We start from the raw sequence: 23889 nt of genomic DNA, 5'->3' as shown, positions 1-23889 counted from the left end.
TCAGTATTTTACATATGTTAAAAACACAACCAAGGGAAAAGCCATAAAATTAATGATAAAATGATATGGAGAGAAGACAAAAAAACATAAAGTTAGTAAATCAGTAGACCCTCATGTATCATAGTGGAAAATCAAGATAAAGTCTAGTCATGTTAAAATAAAAGACTAAAATATTACAAGAGTGGTTTTTATCTGTAAGGAAAGGAATGGTAGGGAAGAAGAGGAATATGAATTTTGTTTTAACTGCTTTTTTACTATTTGCCTTTTCCCTCCAAGTGCATGTATTATATCAATAGAAATGAAAATAAACATAATAAAATAATAAAGGTGATATGAAGATGTACATAGAGAAAAAAATAGTCTCATTTAACAATATATTTTTAAAAGAGGAAGAATACTTTCATTTAGAACTTTCATCCGATGAAACTTCTTGCCGGGCACTTAAGTTGCTTCTGAGTCATGGTTACTATGAATAATGCTGAAATGAATGACATGGAGGGACTTTGAGGGTGCTATGCTAAGCAAAATAAGTCAAACAGAGAAAGACAAACAGAATATGATTTCACTCATATGTGGAAGATAAAACAAACATACAAACACATACGAGAGAACAGATTGGTGGTTACCATAGGGGAAGGGGTAGGGAGAGGGTGAAAGCAGTAAAGGGGCACATATGTCAGTGATGCTAACTAGACTTTGGGTGCTGAACATGATGCAGTCTATACAGAAGCTGAAAGATAACGACGTACACCTGAAATTTACATAACGCTATAAACCAATGTGATCGCAATAAAATTTTAAAAAATTTTAAAATAAAGTGAAAAAAAGATGTTTCAGTGTTATTCAAGACCATGCAAAAAGATTAAGCACATCTATGTTGCATTAAGATGATCACTATTTTACCGATGCCAGTTATTAAAACAAAGTAGCAATTTCTAACACTATTAAAGATTGTTGTCACTTACTTACCCATTATTAGTAAACTGAGCCTAAAACCTGGCAGTTCTGAAAGACACTAATTTAGGATCATTTCTGTAGCTTTAAAAATATTGATCTCAAGGTTCTATTTTCACATTTCCTGACTTCATGGATCTGGTGCACAGACTGGGCCTAAGGACTTTCAAAAACTTCTCACTTGATTCTAATATCTAAACAAAGTTGAAAACTACAGCTGTATATCTTATCCATATTTGTCCCATAATGATGTATACTAAATCAAAGCTTTGTTTTTAATACATTAACACAAACACAGCCTATACTTATCTTGTTATTTTCAATGTGTCTTAGAGACACTAAGAAAAATGCAGCTGCAAAGTGTAGACTAGAAATAACTTATATGCAAATTAACAGCCCTCCAGAAAGAGTCTTTAGTCTCCACAGCTGCACTACATATTGACGCTCCTCCCCCTGGAAACATAAATATTTACTTAATGTTGTTTATGCTGATAATCGATGTGTAATTAGATATCATTTTACCCTTCTTTATCTAAACAGTTATAAAAATAGTAATAAAACTGAAAACTCCTCATGGTCAATTTAATTCAATGGAACAATAATAACAGGGTTCAAAGACCAGGAGTAAAATGGCAAGGCTAGAAAACAAAAAACATAAACCCATAACATAAGTCGTATATAAGAGAGAAACGTAATTCCAAGTAAAATATGTATGTCTCTCTTATAGCATTTCCTTTCTGCTTAGTGTCCTCTTATTTTAATTAAAAGTAGTTTATATTGCCTTGAAAACTATAGACGTGTTTAATACTTCTCATAATTTTGATAGAACAATAGAAAGAACCCATGCATGCAAAGCAACTAATGAACTGAACAAGCAATTACCGAGAAGACGAGATGTTTCAGAACAAGTTTATGAATCATTACTTTCAGCCATGTGTGTGTGTGTGTGTGTGTGTGTGTGTGTATATTTATATATATATATAAAGTACTAATTCCTTTCTTCAAAAAAAGTCAGTGGGCATTGGAAAAAAACAGTGATCTCTAATTTTTCTGTGTTTTTGTTTATTTTAAAACAGGATGAATGATATTTAACATATCCTGGAGACACCATGGATAAAATAAAATAATGAAGTAAAACAAAAGTGAAATCTATTAAATTTTCCCATAGAGTGTGGGAATTATATTAAACTATGTGCTGGGGGTGTATGTGGGTGTATACGTAAATATGTCTTTTATGGACCCCCAACTTATTTTGGAAAAACTGACACCCCATTGTGAGACTTTTGGTAGAAAACAGAGTTCTGTCTCAATTACGGAAACTTCAGGAGCGAGACTCTGCATCTTCTCTGCTTGGGGCAGCCAGCCCTCTAAGGGACAGATCCGATATTATTCATGGCGTGTTATCAAGAACACAGCGATAGGAGCAGTGCCAAGTCCGGGAGCAGAAGGGTCAATGGCAATGTTCTGACCCATTTGTTCCCAGGGTATCAACTTGGCTGCATTTACAGCCACCAGCTCCCTTGGTTCCTGCTTTATTTCAAATGTGACTCACTGGCCGTTCTGCCAATTCTGTGAGTTATCCAGTATCCATCTGGAAAGTTACTTTTATGCTTAAATTACTCAGAGTCAGATTCTGTTGCAGCAAGAAGGTGATCCACTAAATTATGCCTTTGAGAGCAAGTACCCACTCACACACCCACATATACATATACATTGAACAATAACAAAGTAGGCTATTTGAAACCAGAGAAAAGAGAGTAAGACTTCACTCCTCCAGTGTTCGTAATATTTTTACATATTAGAGTTAGGCTGTTAGATCCACAGTGTTTAATCTTGTCCTGTATGCCTATGATTTGATGTGGCCTTCACAGACTCATACTTTTGTATACATTTTATACATGAGGCCACATTTCCTTCCTGATCCCTCTAACCCTGCACTGTCTGATATAGGAGCCAATAGCTACAAGTAGCTATTTAAATTTAAAGTAATATAATAAACATTCAATCTCTTAGTTGTTCAGGCCACATTTCAAAAGTTCAATAGTCACATGTGGCTACTAGTTACAATAATGATAGTGCAAATATAAAACATAACCATGATTGCAGAAAGTTCTGTTGGAGAGCACATTATAATTCAGTCTTCCCAGTGTTTAAACCAGAAATCCAGACAGTTATTCGAAACAGATTAACTGTCAGTCCAGCGTGGTGCTTGAAGAGTAGTCCAACAAGGCTCAAAGAAAAGATATATACCTTTTCTTAAAGTGAATTTATCTTCTTTTATATTTTTATATTTTCTTTTCTTTTTTGTTTGTTTGTTAACAAATTGGTTTCTTTTCAACCAAAAGACTCTAATTGATAGGAAAACTAGTACCTAGAAAAGGAAAGTTTTAAAGACAGACCCTAAAATGTAGAACTGACAAATATTCGGGCACTTAAAATCCCTCTATATCTGGCTGCAAGCAAGACAATGCTTTTTATAACAGAGTATAGAAACTGATTGAACTGTTGCCTGCGAATCTTGGGACTTGGACTCCACATACTTTATGAGATTGCAGCTTTAGGGGATTGGTTAGAATCCTAATCACATCATTCGTATCTCTGATTCTACCTGTGCCTGGAGCCTGTCTACTCTCAGGTATGCAAGCTGGTAAATTATTTCCTATTGTTAAACTAGTTTTTCCTTCGGTTACCAACCGATACAAACATTGTGTCAATCACTAAAGCAGATGAGAAGAGTTCAGGATGAGTAGCATGTTGAGGTATATGCAAATTCTCACATGTTCTGGATTATTGGTGGCTAGAGGGCAACAAATAAAAAGGCTAAATAAGACGAACAGGTCTATAACAAACACAGAATCCAAGGAGTCACATTAGTTTATAGCCTTCTTTCTCTATCACTACCCAATCTTCTTGAGTCTGGGTCAACCCCCTGGACACTGCTAAAGCTGTTCAGGAGAAAATAACTTCCTAGGTAAAAAATTAACTGTGAAAAATACAATTTGCTTTTCTCAACTTTTAAAGGTTTTATGGTTATTTTGGAGTTTTTAAAATCACTCTATTGATGTATAACTGACATACGAAAAGCTGTACATATTTAATGTATACAACTTCATGAGTTCGGAGATAAGGAGTCATCCATGAAACCATCACCACAATCTATGCCATAAACATATGTATTACCTCCAAAAGTTTCCTCCTTCCCTCTTTGTTATTACTATTATTTGTTGTAAGAACACTTAACATGAGATCTACCCTCTCAGCACATTTTTATGTATACAATACAGTGTTATTTTATGCTCATTCGAGCATCAGATTTCTTGTCTACTTCCTCCTCCTTGAGATTTTCTCCTTCCTTATCTACTGTGATTCTATTTCTGCTCTCTTGTTTCTACTTCTTCTGTAGAAACGCATTTTCAAACTCTTTATGTTGACCTAGTTTTTTCTTTCCTCTCAAAACATTATGTTCCGTAGAATTCCATTCTGAGTCAGGAGTTCATATATGTTTCCCTAAAGCTTTATGCTTGGCTTCAATCACCACTTAAACCCTAGCATCTTCCATTTGTACTCTTTAGCCCACATCTTCCCTCTAGTGTTCTACGTCCGTCTATACCTGCCTACCTGCATGCCCACAGAGCACCCTGGACATAGCCTGTCTAAACCTAACTCTATCACCCTCACTCCCAGACAGGATCCTCCTCCTTTACTCTTTGGTCCCTCAATTTCATGAGGAGCCTGCCAACCATTTTTAAACAGTCCTGCATCCCTATTTCTCACTCTCAATAGACACAAAATCTTGTCAATTCTACATCCTAAAAAAAAGTTTTAGTCTGTTTTCTCCTTTCAATTTCTTTTGCAATTACTAAACTCAAGTCTAGACTTGTACAATGGTAAAGCATCCTCTCTGCCTTCAAACCGGTTCTAAATGCCTCACGTCACTTCCCACTGGAAAATCCTTCCATTCATTCCCAAACATTTCTGGATGGGATATATTCTCCTTTGAATCTCCTATCAGGACTCATACTCTGTAGCCCATCAGGTTCTCTAGCTTCATCCTTACTCTCACTTCTTAACATGTACTCTGTGCTCCAACTGCTGTTCCTATATGTCCTCGAATGCTACTTATCTACTTTTGATATGTCATTCCTAAAATTCCATTGCAGCTCTCTCTTAAACAATCCATTTTACCTGTCTCATTTTCTATTTATAACAAAATATTAGTTCAACGTCTTCCTCTTCTGAGGAGCCTTCCCTAAATTGGTCTAAGTCAAGAATGTCACACTTCCTTAAGTATATCACACCGTCATCCTCTGTGCTTAGCACTGTTATCCTGCCATCAGCATTGTGATGCAATCATTTGTCCTTGAAATTGCTTCTTCTTCTTGCCTTCATTGCAATAATTATTGGGACTGCATATTTCATTAGTATAATCTCTAAATCTAGCACGATGTATGGCATGCTGTTAGTTTTTTATAACCATTGAATTCCTGTTGAATCAGTGACATTTGAAGCAAAATCAGAGCCTTACAATTATCTCATTCATGCCCCTTATTAATGTGCACAATAAGACTCTGTTTGAAAGTTGGGATTTACCAAGGTCAAAAAATTATTTGGTAGAAAATTCAAGTCTACCTGTCCAATATTCCTTCCATTATTTCTTGTTACTTATATATGCATTGCAAGTATGTCTTAGGTGTCATCCTGATTCCATAATACATTATACACTACATTAATCCATTATCCCTTCAGTCATCACGGAAAGGCAAATAAGCCAACTATGCTCTACTACCCTTTTTTGTATGATATATTAATTTGTTTACAGAAATTAACCTACTTCTGCTTTTCCCGAAATTCTTCTTCCCCACAATTCAGTTACTCATAGAGAAGCAAGAGTGATTGCTTAACAATCAATCAATCAAAACATTAATGCCACATACGTTCCTTCTTAAAAGTTAATAATGTCTTCACATTTCTCTAAATATGAAGCTCGTAATTATTTACTTAAAAGACCCTGTAACACCTAGGCCCTATTGTGTCTAGCCCCATCTCTTTCCTTTTTACTGCTTATTTCTTATATTGTAGGCACCCAGGTTTTCTTTGAACCTCAAATGCACAAACTCCTTCCCATCTCAGGATCTTTACATGTGCTGCTGCTTCACCATGGACACTCCTCCACTCCCAACACTCACACACGGGCACTCTGTCAATTTGGCCTGATTAGCTCCTATTTATTTTCAGACATCAGCCTGACTGTCCCTGCCTCAAAGAGTCTTCCCTCATCCTTGAGCTAGGTTGTACACTATGCAACAAGTACAATTTTCTTTCATAATCCTCATCACATTCTACAGTTGAATATTTATTTGTGTGACTGCTGGTTTAAGGTCAGTATCCCCCAATAAATCTGCTTTGTTCCTCACTGAATAAACAATGCCCAGCACAGTAACTAGAACTGAGGAGGTGCTCAATAAATTCTGAATGAATAAATATGTCCTAAATAGTCTTCAAACTTTGTCAGAATAAACTCAACTTTAATTAAGCTATAGTTCCAAACAATGCAAACCAAAGAAAAGGCCATGATTAAGTTAATATATTTTTATTTTTTATATTTTATATTATTTAATTTTTAGTGTAGAAAAAGATTTCACACAGTATCTTGTTTAATTTCTATGAATATAGTGACAAGTAAATCATATATAGAAAACAAATAATCCTAGAGGAAAGAGATTGATCATATTTCACTCTAATTCTTGTAATAAAATGCTTGACATTTTCTTCATGAAAGTTAAAAAAACAAAATCTGGATGTATTGGATGAACTTCTAAGCTCAACTTTCAAGTTAAATGCCTTTTATGTGAAGTCCAGTGCATTAAATCTTCAAGTATTCATTGGATAAAAGTCAATAAAACAATGAAACACATTTCCTGAGAATAATTTAACATCTACGATAAAAACTATGCATTTCTGTAGGACAAATACATGCTTAAAGAAATCAGTCTATAATTAGTTATGAAGTACAATAAGATTTTTGGAATGCATATTTCTTATTTTTTCATATTTTGGGATCATTTGGGTTTTCATCTCTACTTCTGTGCATGAAAATATTAAAGCATGGTAAAAGAATACTATTATTTACATCCAGAAGAGATATTATGAATATTATATAATCCACATCTTGTTTTTGTGCAAAGAAAAATCTGAGGCAAGTTATGACCATAAAAAAAAGCAGATAAAGCTAATAAAGACATGGCTGTTACTATAAACAATTAAAATGGTATATAAAAATTAAAAGTTAAAACACAATACAACAAGCTAGAAACAATGAAAGAAAATTCACTGGGGAAAGGGAAGAAAGAGAGTACTTAGTACCAGGTAGACTATTTCCACCTGGCAGACAGCCTGATGCCTCTGGATGAAATTAAACTAGATACAGGCCCTGGGCACCAAGAATTTGGTGTTTACATATCCTGAAGATTATAAACCATGACTTTTGGTCTCTTCAAGGTATGCTATGAGAATGGAGATACCTGAAGAAAGAAAGACTATTTGATGTTAACACCATGAAAGGAGAAATAAACTATCCATCCACCAGCTTTAAAAAAAGTAGCAAGGAAGCGTGTGGTCTGTTAGGAGTTCTTGGTAGAAAAAAAGATTCTTGCAGTAAATTGAAACCAAAATCTGCAGCATAGGCGAAAGATATGTTTTATTTTTTAGTGTTGTTGGTGTACTTGTTGCTGTTTACATTAAATGTATGGACAAGAATCAATAGTTAAGAATTAAAAAGTTGTATCTATTACAATTCATGGAACCAATTGGTTACCAGGCAGACAAAAGATAAGTGGCTCTTTATGGATATTTCTCAAACTATATTTTGGAGGAATTCCACCGAAATCCCCATTAGCACTTACCACACACCATTGAAGACATGTGTATGTAAAATCTAAAAAGGCATCTAGGATCATGTCTCCAAGATGGATAGTGAACGGACAAAAGAAGTATTCGAATTCATCAAGCACACACAGACAAAAAAATAAAAAATTTGAGCAAGATTGTCAAATAGGTGGCTTGCAATAACGAAAGTCATAAGAGAAGAAACAGAGGTCAAAAGGAAAGGATGGGTCATTTCATCAAAAGGAGAAAAGGAACCAAAAAGAACTAGAAATTTAAAATATTTTAAAGCTAATACTCATTTTTACATCAAAGAATATGCTTAACTATTCAATTTAGTTGAAGAGAGCATTAGTACGCTAGAAATAAATTTGGCAGAAATTGTATCAAATACAAGTTTCATAATGAAACAGTAAATGAGGAAGAAGAAAATTCAAAGAAATAATGGATGCTATATAAGTATAAAAATCCTAATAATTACACAAAAACCTACTGATTCCAGACTGTTATAGGTCGAAGTGTGTACCAGCAAAGTTCCTATGTTGAAGTCCTAACCCCCGGTACCTTATTTGGAGTTAGGGTCTTTACAAAGATAATTAAGTTAAAATGAGGTCATTAAGGCAGACTCTAATCCAATATGACTGATGTCCCTATGAAAATTGAAAATTTGGACATGGAGATGCAACTATCAGGAGATCACCATGTGAACATGAACAGCGCCAATTACAAGCCAAGCAGAGAAGCCTGGAAAAGATCCTCCCTTCAGAAACCACAGGAGGAATCAACCCTGGCAACGTCTTGATTCCATATTTCTAACCTCCAGAACTAGAAGACAATAAATTTCTATTGTTTAAGCCATTTGGTGTGTAGTACTTTGTTATAGCAGCCCTGGCAAATTAGTACACAGACCAAGAAAAACAGAAAGCAAAAAACAATTCAGAGCCTGGACATGTTAGTGAATCTACAGACCACAAAGGACACAGTAATAATTCTGAAGTCAACCTAAGACAGGGAGAATAAATTTAAAATGGAATTACAGCAGACTTATCATCATCAAAAGCAGAGTACACCATATATCTTCCATAAAACAATAGTGGAAAAACTCATCTTAGAATCCTATACACACACAGAAAAATGGTTCAATAAAACAAGAAAGCAAGTTTTACTGCTCATAGGCTGAATGGTAAAAAAAAAAAAAAGGTAATACTGGAGGGGCTAGCCACACGGCCAAGTGTTTAAAATTCTGGGTACTTTGCTTCAGTGGCCCAGGTCCACGGGTTTGGATCCCAGGTGCAGACCTACTCCACTCATCAGTCATGCTGTGGAAGTGTCCCACACACAAAAAGTAGAGGAGGATTGGCTCGGATGGTAGCTCAGGGCAGATCTTCCTCAAGCAAAAAAAAAAAAGAGGAGGATTGGCAATGGATGTTAGCTCATATATATATATGATTATTATGATATTATGATATTATGATATTATGATATTATTATATATGTCATATATATATATTTTAAACATATATATATGTTTAAAAAAAGAAAAAAATAACAGTGGTATATATGTAATAAGAAAATCAAACCAGGAGAAAGGACAGCGGTAGAAGAAATGAAGAACAAAGATATTGGTCAACCTGGATAAATCTAAGATCAAATGTTTAAATGATTTTAATAAAAATGAAATACCTGGAAAGTACTTTTGAAGAAGAAAGAAATGAGATACTAGACAAATACAATAAGAAAAAGTGGAAAGTAATTAGTGTCTAAACATCCTTAATTCTATGTGTTGTTTAGGGTAACTGTAAAAGTATCAACTTTCAACTTATAAAGGATATCTGTTAAAAAAAATAGGGTACAGACATATCTCAGGAAAAAGTAAACTAAGAGGAGAAGTTTGATATAGAAGTAAGGGATATTCAAAAAGTGGTTAAATATGTTAGACATAAACTATACACTTTTACATAATACTAATCATAATAACAGTAAGAAGAATAATGAGTGGCTTAAAAACAACTTGGCACAGTAGGCATGTAAAAAGTAGAAAACACAACAATGTAATCAAAATTTGATCATTCTATGTCCTTGTTGTTTAGGAGGTGGGTAGAGATGTTAAATTGTGACATGTCAAGGCAAGAAAGCCTGCAAAAAATTAAGACAAGCACAAATATCAAAAACATACAGCATAAAACTTCTAAAACAGTAGAAAGAAATTCCAGTAGAAGTCCATATAGTAGAACAAAAGGGGAAAAAACAAAAAACATAGTGAATATAAAATACAAAATAAATTGGTAGTAATAAGTCCAAGGGTATTAGAAATCACAATTTGCATAATGGAATAAAATCGTCGCTTAGAAAAATAAATTGTCAGTAAAATAAATATTGTCAAATAAATATGTCAATAAATTGTCACAAACAAACTAAAAGTTAAAACTACTCTGTACGTGTTATAAACAGACACATCATAAGATACACATATAAAATATCATTACAGTGATATAATAATTTGGACAAAATATTCAAAAACATTTTGACCAAGAGAAACATTAAGGATGTTAATATCAGATCAGCGCTGGCACTATTGCCATTTGGGGCTGATAACCCTTTGTTGGGGGTGGGCGGGAACTGTCCTTGGTGTTATAGAATGTGTGACAGCATCTCTGGCCTCTGCTAAGTAAGTTCCAGCGGCACCACATCCTTACTTGTCACAATCAAAGATCAGATCCACATTAGAACTTTCATGAACCCTTGGCCTTTTTGCCTTATATAGGCCCTTTTTTCAATTAAAACAATAAATTCTACTTATAATTGTATTTACTATAAAGACTAAATATAACTCAGCTGAATTATACTCGTTTTCATATTTTATTCTGCTTTGAAAATGCATTAAAACATTTTCCTGGGCCCTTTAAGTATCATAGACCTTAGTGAGTAGGCCAACTGTAATTAATAGACAATTTAGCTCTGGCGAAAAATTTCTCCAGACATTGCCAGATGCCCCCAGGAGTCAAAGTCACCGCTGATTTAACATCACTTATACACACACACACACACCAATATATACATGGGTGAGTGCATTTGTATAGTAATATGAAGTTCACAATGTAAGTAAATATATATGTTGTGTCCATATGTATTATGACTTTTTAAAAAATTCTAAGTACGGCATTAAGAAATACATTAATTAAACATTTAAATAAAATATCACCTAGTCTTTAAAAATATAACTTTAATGAAATCTGATTTCTCAAGAAAAAAGTTCTAAATCACTACAAATTAAACAAATATACATCAAATCAAATGACTCTTTCATGCATCCAATTTCTTATAGTACTGGATCTAAGTAGTTAAATTTGCATGATGACTATTGAGAAAGTTCTATATCCGTATGGAACTGTATGCCATAATTAATTTCCCATGACATCATGTCATCACATTGTCATTTGTACAAAATTCAAATGTCATGTTTTGATGCACAATGTTTTCCATTTCAAGGCAGCTATGATAAAAATGTTCATAAAACTATCATCTTGACAATATTAGATGAGAATTTGGGCCTTTCTTTGCTGTGCATTTAATTTTTAATTCAGAGTTTATGATGATACTAAATCTATCAAATATTTTTTTTCTGAAGCCTGAATCTTTCCTGTCCTTTTTACATGGTTTATTCTCTCTTTTACCTCAAAATCACTTGTTTAATTTGAAACTACAGTGCTTCATATTAAAAGAGATTTGAAGGTTGTCTTTTAAAGAAAAGAAAAAATATAGAATAACAGCCATAACAGTAATGATGACAGGGGAATTCATGTACTATATACTAGAAATTGATTTTCATTAAAGAATCAGATAGCTTACAATTTGTTCTTTGGCACAACCATCACTAATTCTGTGGACATGAAGAGGTCACTTAACTGTTTCAAGCATTTCAAGTTGCTTTCTATTACTTAAGGAATTTGGCAAGATGATTTCTTAGTTCCTTTATATTGCTAGGATTCCTTGCTTACCTCTATATGTTTATTGCTATAGTTTTTAATAAAGCAAGTTGAGAATAATTATCTACCATCTACACTTATGTACTCACACACCCACAGGACATGGGTGGGGAGGAGGTGAAGAGTGGTCGAATTTTACTAACTAAATTCTTAGTAGATATGGGCAATATCTTCTACGTGTTATGGTTTATATCTAGAAAAAAATCCAACAGTTATAAGCAGATACACCACAAAGGTAGGTAAGTGATAATGGAGAATATAATTAACTTGTTTATTCTGCAAATTTTTAAGTTCTTATTAACTTTTATTATCCAACATATCTTTACTGTCAATACAGCCCCAAATCTAACATAACGTTGTTAATAGATCAGCTATTTTACCCTAAAACACACCGCTAAGTAAGAACACACTTTTTGGTCTCTTACTTCTTGTTTGTGATTTTTTATTCCATTCTCCTTAATTATTAAATAATGCAACGTGGACAATATCCACTTACAAATATCCTGGAATAAACACAGAGTTTCCTTTGTATCTTATATAAGAATGCTTGGCCAGTTAAAAAAATCATGTATAATGTTTTCAAAATGAAAACAGTATGTATTTATGGAGCAGAACATCTTGCTAATTACAAGCAGTTACCACTTGAAATATATGAAGCATATTGCTAGCAGTAGTGTGTTAGTAGACCTTTTCAATTTATATCCTTATTTAAATTCTACCAGTTACATACATTTACATGTTCCCAACATACACCAGTAAGAGTCAACACACTTTGCAATTACAATCTACACATATAGTATATACTGTATTGATAAATATGAGACTCATATTCAATACAGTCAATGGCTAGTGGCTAAAAATAGGAATTCAGATGTATACAAAATTAGAATTTCTGGTCTCTAACAAATGCAATTCCATTTTTACACCATTCTTATTATTCAAAAAGTAATATGTTCTAACACATCTGATAAATGATAGCTATTAAGGCCTGAAAAAAACATTTTTATCTACTGCTACTAATTCTGAACACCAATAGCCTCAAATTTCAGAAGAATCCAAATCAAATAAAAACATACTTTCAGCCAAAAATGCTAAGAATTATCATATTAAAATAATAAATTTCTATAAAGCATAAACAAAGTCAAAATGCAAATGGCAACTGTGAAGAAATCATTGGTAATTTATATGACTAGCAAAGAACTATTGTACCTATTATATAAAGAACTACTGGTACTGATAAACTAAAAAGAATAACAAAAGAATATAAAATCCCGGGCTATGAAGAGTCGTTTAGTAAAAAAAAGAACTATTTCTATTCCCCCAATATGAAAAGATGATCAATTTCACTCATAATAAGAGAAATGTAAATTAAAGATACACAGAGATGCAAATTTTCACCCATTATATTTCCTAAATTCCAAGTTTTACTGTCTCATTTGTTGCCATTACAATATAGAAATAGTCACTCTTACACATCACTGGCAGAGGTGCAAATTACTAAAACACCTATGAGGGGAATCTAGTAATATCCACCAAAATTAAAGATTTATTTATCTTTGAATCAAAATCCCACTTCTGGAAATCTCTCCCACAGATATACCTGTAAGTCTGCTAAATGATTTGTGTACAAGAACATTCATCACTATTGCGTGTAACAACAACAATAAAGACAAAAACACCAGAGCTAATAAACATTAAAAGAACTATGGGGGAGGGACACACCCGTGAAAGTGATAACAACCTCAGAAAATTCTCTCTTCCTTAAAAGCAATGACTAGTGAGAGAGATTTTTGTTTTAATAATTTCTAATAAGTATCACAACCATTAACATAGTAGGGCTACAAAAGGTTATAGTTTAGGGAGTACTTCTCAGTGAGTCACCATAGTTGACCATTACAACAGGCACTGAGATGGATCCTGTGTGAGTAAAGATGAAAGAGTCCCAGAACTGCTTCCAAGGTGTTCACAGTATACTAGGTGAGGCAGATATCTTAACCAGGGGCTCACAGACATTTCCTGTAAATAGTCATCACTAAACATTTTAGACTTTGCGGGCTTTACTCTCTCTTGCCACTACTCAGTTCTACCATTGTATCTTGAAAACAGCTATATACAATAAATAAATGCATGAGTGTGGCTGTACTCCACTAAAACATTGTTTATGCAAACTGAAATCAGGGTTTCATATAATTTCCATGTGTCACAAAATATTATTTAAAAACTTTTTTCGACAATTCAAAAATGAAAAAAACTGTTTAGTATGCAGTTAATACCAAAACATGCAACTGGCTGAATTTGGCACACAGGCCGTAGTTTGACCCATAATCTAAGCTATAAGCCAGACTTTCTAATATATTTAAGTTAGTAACAGAAATGTAAAGCAGCATCTCTCAGTTTTACATGTAAGGAAACAGAAATGCAGGGAAATGAGGAGACTTGCCAGTTGTAACACAGATAATAAGCAGAGAAGCTATAACTCAAACCCAGCTCTTTGTTCACTAATCATTATTATCTCATGAAGGCGAAGTGTCTACTCCAATGATAGGTATGATGTGTGACATGCATTTTAGGATGTGTGTGATACTTCATATAATATGTTCTTACTTATAATGGGGTTCATTCAGCACTGTTCATCTTTTGAGGAATGAAAAATAGACTATACGGTCTGTGTTAGTTTTTCCATGATTTTTGGAAAAGATGGGAACGCTTTTCTTTTAAAACTGTAATGACGTTATCATATAATTTATTCCAGAAGAAAGAACTTATTTTCTAACAAATGTGCTATTATATCTTCCTTGCCTTAATCCTTCAATTATTTAAAAATATCTTTAACAAGTTCATGAAATATATAAAAAGATCTTTAATTGGAGCCGGCCTGGTGGTGTAGTGATTAAGTTCGTGCACTTCAGTTTGATGGCCCTGGATTCTCAGGTTTGGATCCTGGGCGCAGGCCTACCATCTCTCATCAAGCCAGTCTGTGGTAGCATCTCACATAAGATAGAGGAAAACTGGCACAGATGTTGGCTCAGGGCCCATCTCCCTAACACACACATGCAAAAACACCAACAAAACATTCTTTACAGAATTAGAACAAAGAATCCTAAAATTCATATGGGGCAACAAAAGACCCCGAATTGCTAAAGCAATCGTGAGAAAACAGAACAAAACGGGAGGTATCACAATCCCTGACTTCAAAACATACTACAAAGCTACAGTAATCAAAACAGCCTGGTACTGGTACAAAAACAGGTGCACAGATCAATGAAACAGAATTGAAAGCCCAGAAATAAAACCACACATCTATGGACAGCTTATCTTTGACAAAGGAGCTGAGGGCATACAACGGAGAAAAGAAAGCCTTTTCAACAAATGGTGCTGGGAAAACTGGAAAGCCATATGTAAAAGAATGAAAATTGACCATTCTTTCTCACCATTCACCAAAATAAACTCAAAATGGATCAAAGACCTAAAGGTGAGACCTGAAAGCATAAGGCTTCTAGAGGAAAACGTAGGCAGTACACTCTTTGACGTCAGTATTAAAAGGATCTATTCGGACACCATGTCTTCTCAGAGAAAAGAAACAATAGAAAGAATAAACAAATGGGACTTCATCAGACTAAAGAGCTTCTTCAAGGCAAATGAAAACAGGACTGAAACAAAAATCAACCCACTAACTGGGAAAAAATATTTGCAAGTCATATATCTGACAAAGGCTTAATATTCATAACATATAAAGTACTCTCACAACTCAATAATAAAAAATCCAACAACCCGATCAAAAAATGGGCTGGACACATGAACAGACATTTCTCCAAAGAAGATATACGGATGGCCAATAGGCACATGATAAGATGTTCATCATCGATGATCATCAGGGAAATGTAAATGAAAACTACACTAAGATATCACCTTACACCCATTAGAATGACAAAAATATCTAAAACTAATAGTAAATGTTGGAGAGGTTGTGGAGAAAAAGGAACCCTCATACACTGCTGGTGGGAATGCAAACTGGTGCAGCCACTATGGAAAACAGTATGGAGAGTTCTCAAAAAATTAAAAATAGAACTACCATACGACCCAGCTATGCCACTTCTGGGTATCTATCCAAAGAGCTTGAAGTCAGCAATTCCAAAAGTCTCATGCACCCCAATGTTCATTGCAGCATTATTTACAATAGCCAAGACACAGAAGCAACCTAAGTGCCCATCAACAGATGAATGGATAAAGAAGATGTGGTATATATATACAATGGAATACTACTCAGCCGTAAAACAGAACAAAATCATTCCATTTGCAACAACATGGATGGACCTTGAGGGAATTATGTTAAGTGAAATAAGCCAGTTAGAGAAGGATAATCTCTGTATGACTCCACTCATTTGAGGAATTTAAAAATGTAGACAAAGAGAACAGATTAGTGGCTACCAGGGGAAAGGTGGGGTGGGGGGTGGGCACAAAGCATGAAGTGGTGCACCCACAACACGAATGACAAACATTAATGTACAACTGAAATTTCACAAGATTGTAACCTATCATTAAAAAAAACCAAACTTTAACTAGGCCTTGAGATAAATCCAAGAGACATATTTATATGGTAGTTTTGGTGTTTGATCTCTCATGGCCAATACATTCGAGAAAAAAATTATTGATTACAAATTATACATATATATGTACAATTATATATATATTTATGCATGATTGGTATATGATTATACATATATATGTATATGTATCCTATCTGCCATTAGAAATAGATTTATGATCATGGCCTTAGCCACACATAAAGGTCTTAGTAGTGAAAAACATATATTGACCAATGTCAACAAAATAAATTGCCTCATAATAAATCCAGTCATTGACAGAGAAAAGTCTAAGAAAATTATCATAAGACAAGGGAAGTTGGTATGTATCAAAACACTGAGGCTTGTGCTCTTATCGAACGTCCAGTGACTATTATTTTATAATGTGAAGTATAACTACAGGTATACAAAATTACAATCAAGAGCTCAAGGAGAATTTAAAAAAGCATATATGATACATCTAGAAAAAATATTAATACCAGAACTGTAATGCATGATGATTATTTTATTTCTGTTGAAAAACTTCCTGCTGGCATTTCTGTGACAGAGAGGTGGAAAGGAGACAATTTTCAGCTCTTTGGAGATGTCCCTTCTCAGGCTCATAGAAATTGTAATGATTCTAGTTTTTGAATATGAATTTGTTTATTATCTATTTATAAGTGTTGGATATAAATTCACTTCTTAAATAAAAATAATGAGACAAGAAGGAATTATTTTCAGCACATGTCGATTGTTGAGCTTTGTATTTTTTTAATTGTCAAAGTTATGTATATATGTATGTATATATGTGTATATGTACGTATTTATATTGGAGGGTGGTGGGTGAGAGGGAAGAATCTGTACAATTAAGTTAAAATTGCTCACAAAAGCAGATTAGAACAGAGAGAAACACTTTGATTGAGGGGCCCAAGCGAGGCAGAGATTAAGAGAACAACATCCTGGGTGTGATTCCTTGTATTTCTTCATCAATACCACAAACAGTAGAACAGATCCTAATTTCCACAGAACCTCCACACACTTGAATGGTTTCACAGACCTCTGCCACCTCCTGATGGGTAACAAGCTCTCAAACATATGTTTCTTGGCACCCACGCTCAGAAAGATCGCTTGGAATTGATCTACCTACTGAAGCTTCATCTTTCATTAAAACTAGGTGAACAGAGAGAAAATGAGAAGTTGTCTTATCTCTCCCTTCCTCTTTCTGGCAAATTTTATTTTTGTTTCTTAGTTAAATAAAAATGACAAGAAATAGGCATAACAAAACCTTTTTAATAATAAAATATTTTTTCCTTTTGGTGTACTCCTGAAGGGGAAAAATTTTTTCTGTTCCTTTTTTTCTCCTTTTCAAGGATTGAAAGGATTATAGAGAAAGAATTTTGAAGTTCATAAGAAAAATAACTTTCAAGCAATTCAATATATTATGTTTTAATTTTAACATATTTGTTTCCATTTACTTCATGGAATACTTTGTAGGGAAAAAAGTATATGATGAAGTTGATTCTCTTGTCTCATTTTAATATGCACATAAGAAAATGATAGAATTGTTTCAGATCTTTTTTTGTGTTCCATATTTTGACTCCACAGCCCCTGCCTTGTACAGAAAATACAGCTGCAACCCAGTCCCTGTTGGACGAGGGGTGGAACAGATGGCCCGTGATCCTGTACTGCCTACACATTAGAGAAGCACCAGGATTTGGATGGAGTACAATTTTTTTAAATTTTTTGTACTAACAGTGCTAAAGTGAAAATAAATAGTCAAGCAGGGAAATGGAAGTCACTGAGGCTGCAGTCCTGGAGATTCCACTGCTGTGCTTGCTGTTTCTCCCATAGATACTCAACAAACCTAAGTGTGGCTGCTTCCAACCATCAGTAATTCATCAGAAGATGGCTTCTCTGCTTCTCACTCGATTCTTTTTAATTTTTTTTTTTTCTTTTTGCGCGTGAGGAAGAATTGCCCTGAGCTAACATCCGTTGCCAATCCTCCTGTTTTTTTTTGCTTGAGGAAGATTAGCCCTGAGCTAACATCTGTGCCCATCTTCCCCTACTTTGTACGTGGGGTGCCTTCACAGCATGGCTGATGAGTGGAGTAGGTCTGCACCTGGGATCTGAACCAGTGAACCCTGGACTGCCAAAGCAGAGCACGTGGACCTTTAACCACTGAGCTATGGGGTGCCCACCCCTCCCATTCTTTACCCTGGAGGCTAGATGACACATCCTTAAACTGCCCTCTATTACTCAGCACACAATTTCCTAAAGTGCTTGACAAGCCATGACACTGTCTTACCTGTATTTTTGACAGAAAGGGAAGTTAGTCTGAAGCTACTGACCATTTCATCAAATTCATTCTTTCGGGATTTTTTAAAAAACTGTACACCCAGTGTATTTAATCTACATTTAAAATTTATCAGCATTGTCATGGAAATTAATTTGGAAGATTGGAAAAATATCCATATGCTTTTAAAGATTTACTTGAATTTGAATACAATCTCTGTAATAACTAACAGAAATATATTAAACATCATGATACAGTGTTTTCTTTTTAGCATCCTGTGCATCAGCAATAGATAGTAAAAAGTTTTAAATATCAGTGTATCAGTAAACTACATTGTGAATTCCAATAAGTATTCACAGTAATAAAGACAAAATGACTTAACTCTGTGTTCAGTTAACTGTTTCCATTTTACATGAGAGAACAGAGAGAGTAATATGCTGGTAAAGAGCACTCAGTCTAGTACATGTGGACAAACGTTCAAGGGGATGTGACATGATTGGTAAAGTTCATTTTTTACAATCATTATTTTGAACTGTTGACTATAAGTAATAGCATTCTATAATATAATGCACTTCATGTTCCATGTCTCTCAAATCCAACTCTAACTCCATCCTCATCTCACCCCACAATTTACTAGAAAAGGGGAAGAAAAGACAATGAAAACTTACTTTTCCAACATATTGTGGATCTGGTCCCATATGTTCTTCTAAAACAAAGAACTGATTCCAAACCCATCCCCTTTTGGGACGATGGTGGACTTCGGTTTCACCCTCAATGTGTTTGGTTTGGTTTCTGGTCACCTTGATAGAGCTGTGGTGAGCAGTTCCATAACACCTCTGCACAAAACAGAGACACACTAGGACTGGACAGATGCAAGATGTGCTCGTAATTTTCATTGTAAGATAACTTTCCAGTTAACAGTTTTCTTTCTTTTCCTTGTCAGTTACAAATGCTTAGTGAGCATTCAAGAGAGAAGCCAAAGCATCTTTTGGAAGGAGAGTCCAAAGTAAATTGTTTGGCATGTCCATGATTTAACTGCCCATCAGGGAAAGGTCAGACTACATTTACATCCTGAAACACTTGGAGAACCAAAGCTGTAGTTGTCTGATTCCAAATCTTCACAATAGGTGAACACGGGCAACCATTTTCTACCTAATGGAAAAAGAGAAAATTATATACATTACAAAACACGGTAACTTAAGTATTTGCTTTGAGTGCAAATTATACTATTTTGTAGTGTGATGCTGACAGGCAAAGAATATAAACAAATTCTTTTGGAAATACACACATACATACAGATAATCATACATAGGTTTGCACACTGCACACATTTTTCCATGGAGACCTCCCTATCTCTACTGTTAATTCTCAGTTGTATTTATATATATGTATTTACATATATGTATATATATATAATTGAGGCTATTTATATATATGTATTTACATATATGTATATATATATATATAATTGAGGCTATATATATTCTTTGAAACAATGGGAATGCAGCCCTAGGGAGGGATGAAATGCTCAGAAATTGACCATGAGTATGTGCACATGTCTGAGCATAGCATGATCTCTTACAATACGTGATCTATTAGGGACTCCATGCAAAGTACAAATTTTTTGTTTGTTCTTGTGTTTATTTTGTTTTTGCTAGATGTGATACAAATGCACTACACAAACCACACATCAGTTACCTACTATGTATGACTGAGTGAGCTTCCACAAAATACTTTCTAGGGTTGAAAATTGTCACAGACCATCACAACAATCAAGCAGGTCCTTAATTTGCTGCATAAGTAAAATAGAAGAAAATAAAGCATAATAGAAAAGAAGATGGCTGAAAAGACTGTATGCAATTGAAAGTTACTCCACACTTGGGGATCAGATTGGCACAACTGAATCTGAGTGAGAACACCAGTTGGCTGAATCATATCTTGCATGGATTTGATAGGCCTGAAGATAATACTCCCGAGTGCCATCTTCACATATAGGCAAGACCAAGACGGATATTCAAGCTTGGAAATGACACCACACATAATTCCAGGAGCTATGTAAACAAAGGTGTAAGGAAGAAAAGAATGGTGCCAAAAATAAGAGGTGAAAATTCTTTGATTTTCAAATAAGAAATGTTGATGACTTGGAATTAGGTTTTAGTATAATTGAGCAATCGAGCAAAACTTGAGAATCGTTTCTAGAAGACAAAACACAGGATTTGGGAGAGAAAAGGAGAACTCTGAAATTCTTAGCTTACTGAAAACTGTGTAGTAAGTTTTGCTGTATTTTTATGTATGTGTGTTTCAATATGTGTTTAGAAAATTATATTGATTCAAGATTATCACTGTTCCATCTAGTAATAAATATTAGATGAATCACTTTCTCATTCCATAAAATTCACCCGTATAAATCAGCACAAATTAAAATGTAGCTCTAAATGAATTACAAGGTGGTTCACATGACAATACGGATTATTTTAAAAATTGAATATAAAGAATCAGTCAGCATAATTCTTTCATACAATTGAGAAAAATGTTTACACTGAGCAGGGAATAAAAAAATCACAAATCCCAGAGCAATCTGCTTTTTTCTCAGTGTCTCTCCCCATAAATTAGGGTTAATAATAATGCTTACTTCACCAGTGGTACAAGAATTGTATTGGATTAGAATTGAGATTTCATTTTAATCATCTGGCAAATATAAATTGAAGTTTATAATGTTTTATGAAGGCAAAGACACATTTTTCATTAATTTAAATTAAAATGAATCAAACACTCTAACAGACAAAAAAAAACAATATCATTCTAGCTCCAACTTGGGACAAAATACTGGAAAGGAAGTGAAAAAAGAGATTTTCTTGTCTTTTTTTGACAATTTACTTACAACACGAATTTACGTGAACCATCTAATTTCTCTGAGTCTCAATTTTCTCATTTACTAAAATTTGTGGCTTGAATAATTACTTTTAATATTCTTTCCAGCCTATCCAATAAGTTATTTGGATAATTTTATATTAAAGTTTTTTATTTATCAAAAGATTCTTAATTTTCAATCACAGATTACAAAAAAGAAACCTAACTAGTCTTTCTTCTTAGAAGTCAAGTTGATGAACATATAAAAAGTGTTATCTTAATACATTCACACCATTGGGTGTGATTTTTAAAGGAAATTAACGTCTCTGCCCTTTATGCTAAGTTGTTTAACAAAGCATAATTCATGAGTACAAGGTGAAGAAAGTGGCTTTTGTGATGCATTACAGATATGTAGAATAATGTTTTCTTTACAAGAATGATCCTGTGTGGCATTCCAAAAATACCTAAATGCATTTTAATCTACATAAGCATTATATGTTTATGAATCTCTATTATGACAATTACCAAAAGTGATAAATAAGGCTCTGTGGATGAAAGAGCAAGAATAAACATCACTACCATACTTTTGAAAGCGATTTCATTTACTACATAGTAAGAGGACAGGACTCCAAATATGCACGTTTTCTGCTCTACTTCAAGAAATTCATCCCTGCCTAGGTTAGAAAGAATTAAAATGCAAATAATAAAATAAACCATTGATTGAGACTAAAACAACATAAATATGTTGTAGACATTTATCATTTTTTTACTAAGCAACATTCAAAAACCCTTCCTGCTCTCTTGGAACTTCAATATTTGAATTCTGATGAGCACAGCCCCAAGTTTGATCTCTGAACATCTATGGACCAGATACGTTCTTCTTCTAACCTTTGAGTTAGAACTTGCACCAATGACATATGCATGTTAATTATATGCTCCAACACCCTGGAGCAAATGATGGATGGATGTAGAGACACTGAGAAATTTTTCACAGCAGTGGTAAGAGTCTCAAGGTCCAGCTGTAACAGTGGTGAGTCCAGCAGTTCTGAGGAACAATGTCTAGTGGCAGGGGCATGAATTAAGAATCATTCTAACTACACAGTTACAATGACAAGTACTTGAAATGTTTTCTTACTGCCTAATTTCTATTGGTTCTTATTTCTTGCCAAACCTGATTCTTAAGGCCCCTCATCAATTTTCTTCCAATAAACTTATTTTACACAAAATACACAATATTTTTCCAATAAATTTATTTGCTGCTTTCTATGGCCAAAGTTGACTTCTGTTTGAAAATAAGAGCTTTCTCTCATAAAAAGCATCACTGTTATAATATTCCAACAAAGTAGTAGTTTCCAAATAATGCATTTCATGCAATAGTGTGTAAAGGAGACCTCTCACCTCTGTTCGGTACCTAATCTAATGACCTAACATTGCTTCCAGAGACTGGTCCCCTTGCTTCTGTAACTACTCCCTCTTCAGTAGTAAAGTTAATTACACTGTACTATGAGTCAAGAGGCATGACCTCGAATGTTCATTTTGCAGAAAACTACTACATTTCTGCGAACTTTTTATTCTCTGAGTTTCACATTTCTCATTTATGAATAAATACATTCACTGAATTATCTTTAAACATGTTCAGCTATCTAATTCTTTGAATGTATAATTTAGTAACCTGTGTATCATTCACAAATGGCTTTTCTTACTTACCCAGAGTTACACACATCACCCAAGATTAAACAACAAGCCACTCTAAGTTCCTCAGTACACTCACCCCCGCAGAGATCTCTGAGGAAACACCATTCTCAAAGAAAAGGATTCTCGCATTTACCCCTAGTGATATTAATTGCAACTTGGGCCTTTGAATTAGTTCTTAATTTATAAACCTGGGACTCCAAAGAGGTCTAGAGGATGCCTCTATTGCCTTTTGTTAAAAAGAAGATTCCTTTGCTCTTTTTTCTAGACTTGAAAATATCTTCGTAAAATATACTCTGTCAACTTTATTTCATGAATTGTCATTCCATTCTCCCTATATGTGGGTGACATAAGATAGTATTTCATATGTTCAAAAAATCTAGGATTGTACTTGCCACCAACTCCTAAATTCTAGCATTATATAAATGACAGGACTTTATCTGACTTTCACAGAGCAAGCCTAGCTTAAGAAGGAAATGTCAAAGAAAAAATATAACGGAAAGTCCACACTTTTTGGAATTACTTTCATTGTGAGATATTAGGTATCTTTTGTGGAAAAGTACATATCAATGGGAGCACGGCACCAGTACACAGAAGCGGGGGCTTCCCAAACCTTTGTCAAACCTGTAAACCCATCAGATTAGAAGGCTGTTCTTTATATGAGGTGACT

At 34.2% G+C, this 23889-nt stretch overlaps 1 protein-coding gene across 8 annotated transcripts in view; it reads right to left on the bottom strand.

Moving 5' to 3' along the window:
• The window catches only part of CDH18 (cadherin 18), a 905084-nt gene that overhangs the window by 293279 nt on the left and 587916 nt on the right, over positions 1 to 23889 (bottom strand). For all 8 annotated transcript variants that reach the window (XM_070587164.1, XM_070587159.1, XM_070587166.1 and 5 more), the window contains one exon: positions 19346 to 19829. In XM_070587164.1, the coding sequence (XP_070443265.1) occupies positions 19346 to 19573 (228 nt within the window). In that variant the 5' untranslated portion in view covers positions 19574 to 19829. The remainder of the gene's footprint in view (positions 1 to 19345; positions 19830 to 23889) is intronic.

The sequence above is a fragment of the Equus przewalskii genome, chromosome 20, assembly GCF_037783145.1.
Source record: "Equus przewalskii isolate Varuska chromosome 20, EquPr2, whole genome shotgun sequence".
Taxonomy (NCBI): Eukaryota; Metazoa; Chordata; class Mammalia; order Perissodactyla; family Equidae; genus Equus; species Equus przewalskii.
This window is presented reverse-complemented; position numbering and strand designations above follow the sequence as displayed.